This window comes from Austrofundulus limnaeus, unplaced genomic scaffold (assembly GCF_001266775.1).
Source record: "Austrofundulus limnaeus strain Quisiro unplaced genomic scaffold, Austrofundulus_limnaeus-1.0 Scaffold199, whole genome shotgun sequence".
NCBI lineage: Eukaryota > Metazoa > Chordata > Actinopteri > Cyprinodontiformes > Rivulidae > Austrofundulus > Austrofundulus limnaeus.
Genome location: NW_013952601.1, coordinates 6,397 through 7,926, shown reverse-complemented (window position 1 = coordinate 7,926; position 1,530 = coordinate 6,397). Strand labels below are relative to the sequence as shown.

At 47.4% G+C, this 1,530-nt stretch overlaps 1 protein-coding gene across 1 annotated transcript; it reads right to left on the bottom strand.

Annotated features, from left to right (window-relative positions):
- Positions 1-6: 6 nt before the first annotated feature.
- Positions 7-1,520, bottom strand: fastkd5 (FAST kinase domains 5; the record flags this gene model as incomplete). The annotated part of the gene is given in 1 exon segment (XM_014018657.1): positions 7-1,520. A coding segment is annotated over 1 exon segment (1,514 nt), but the record flags the coding sequence as incomplete, so codon positions are not given.
- Between the last annotated feature and the right edge of the window lie 10 nt (positions 1,521-1,530).

Here is a 1,530-nt window from a genome sequence, read left to right as displayed (position 1 = left end):
CCTAGGAGCTGCCGTGTGGAACAATGGTGATTCCTGCTCGAGACCTGCACAGCCACTTTTATAGGGTTTTTGGAGTTCTGCAAATGAGACTCTGTAGTTCTAGAACTGGTTTTTGGGATGTCCCTTTTAAAGTCTAGAACTGAGTCAAACAATCTATCACAATCATTTGATGGTAACCTGAGGGGGGATCCAGGCTTAAGGCCGGTAGATGAAGCTGAAGAATTTGAAGGTTTTATGCCGTTTATTAGTTGTGTGAAAAGTTCATCACTAATGGTCACTTTGGTGTTTAATTTTACCCAGCCCTGATTAGAGGGAATTATTGGTGAGTTCTGCTCTGGAGATGGCGGGTTCACAGGAATAGGCTGTCCAGCGGAGTCCAGATGCACTTCCAGGTCGATGGTGCGAGTGTGGGGCAGGATCATTCTCTTACGCACAAACTTCTCTCCTCCAAGGAGGTCTTGAAGAGACGATTCTGCTTCCAGAACTTCTAATTTCTGGCATATTTCCGACTCTGCAAACTTCCACAGCATTTCTGCCACTTCTTCTCTTAACTCAGAACTCAACCGAGGGCCAGTCCACTGAGGTACTTCCATAGAAACAGCACCGTCTAATGTAAACAAGTCTCTTCTTAGATCTAGATGGTGTTTTTTCAGTACGAAGTTGACAAACTCAGGGGTTAAAGCAAATGCAACAAGATCTTCTGGGAACTGAGAGATGAAAGCCAAGCCTAGAAGACCAGTAAGCAGGTGCTCTGGGTATCGCTGGAATTCAGCTTTCYTTTGCCTCATGTTTTCTGTGAGGCTTGGATAAAAAGCTGGACTCCGACTGGGGAGAAACTGAAACTTGCCAAAGGCCCATAAGAGTTTGCACGAGTCTTTACTTCTGCATTGTGGCACAAGAGAGGGAACTGTCTCAGCGATAGCATTTAGGATGCCGTCATTGCGATAACGAAGAGCAGAACAAGTCAAAGTGATGTGCATTAGCCCGRAGACGTTCATCCTGTTGGCCCGGCGAGGAACTTCCTGTGCCATCGCGTCCAGCCAATCTCTGTGAGAGAGGTAACTAAAACGCAGGTATTTCATCACATTCACCACTGCAAAGTCGCTCATCTCAGTCACATAAGAGAGTGCACCATCAACAATACGTGTCACTGCATCCTCACTGATTGAGGTTTGGGACTTGAAGAGGCCCAGACACGCAGTTCCGATCTCCTCGGGGTACAGCTGAGGTAAAACACGCATCAGAAGTTGCTCTAATGGATGCATCAAGTCTTTTGGACAGTGCCTGCCTTCTCCTATAATATACAACAGATGTATCGCCTCAGAAACTCCCATTTGTCCCAGATGTGGGCGAACCAGTTTGTAGACGTGTTGTAAAAACCCTGGCACCTGCCTCCTGACGCAACTCCACAGGTCGGCAGCAAACAACAGCTGATGTAAACTCACATGGTTGGCTCGCCTACTCAGCTCAAACTCAAGCGCCTCCAGCACACTGTGAGAGAAGGGAATCTGCAGCCACACAAAGGACTGC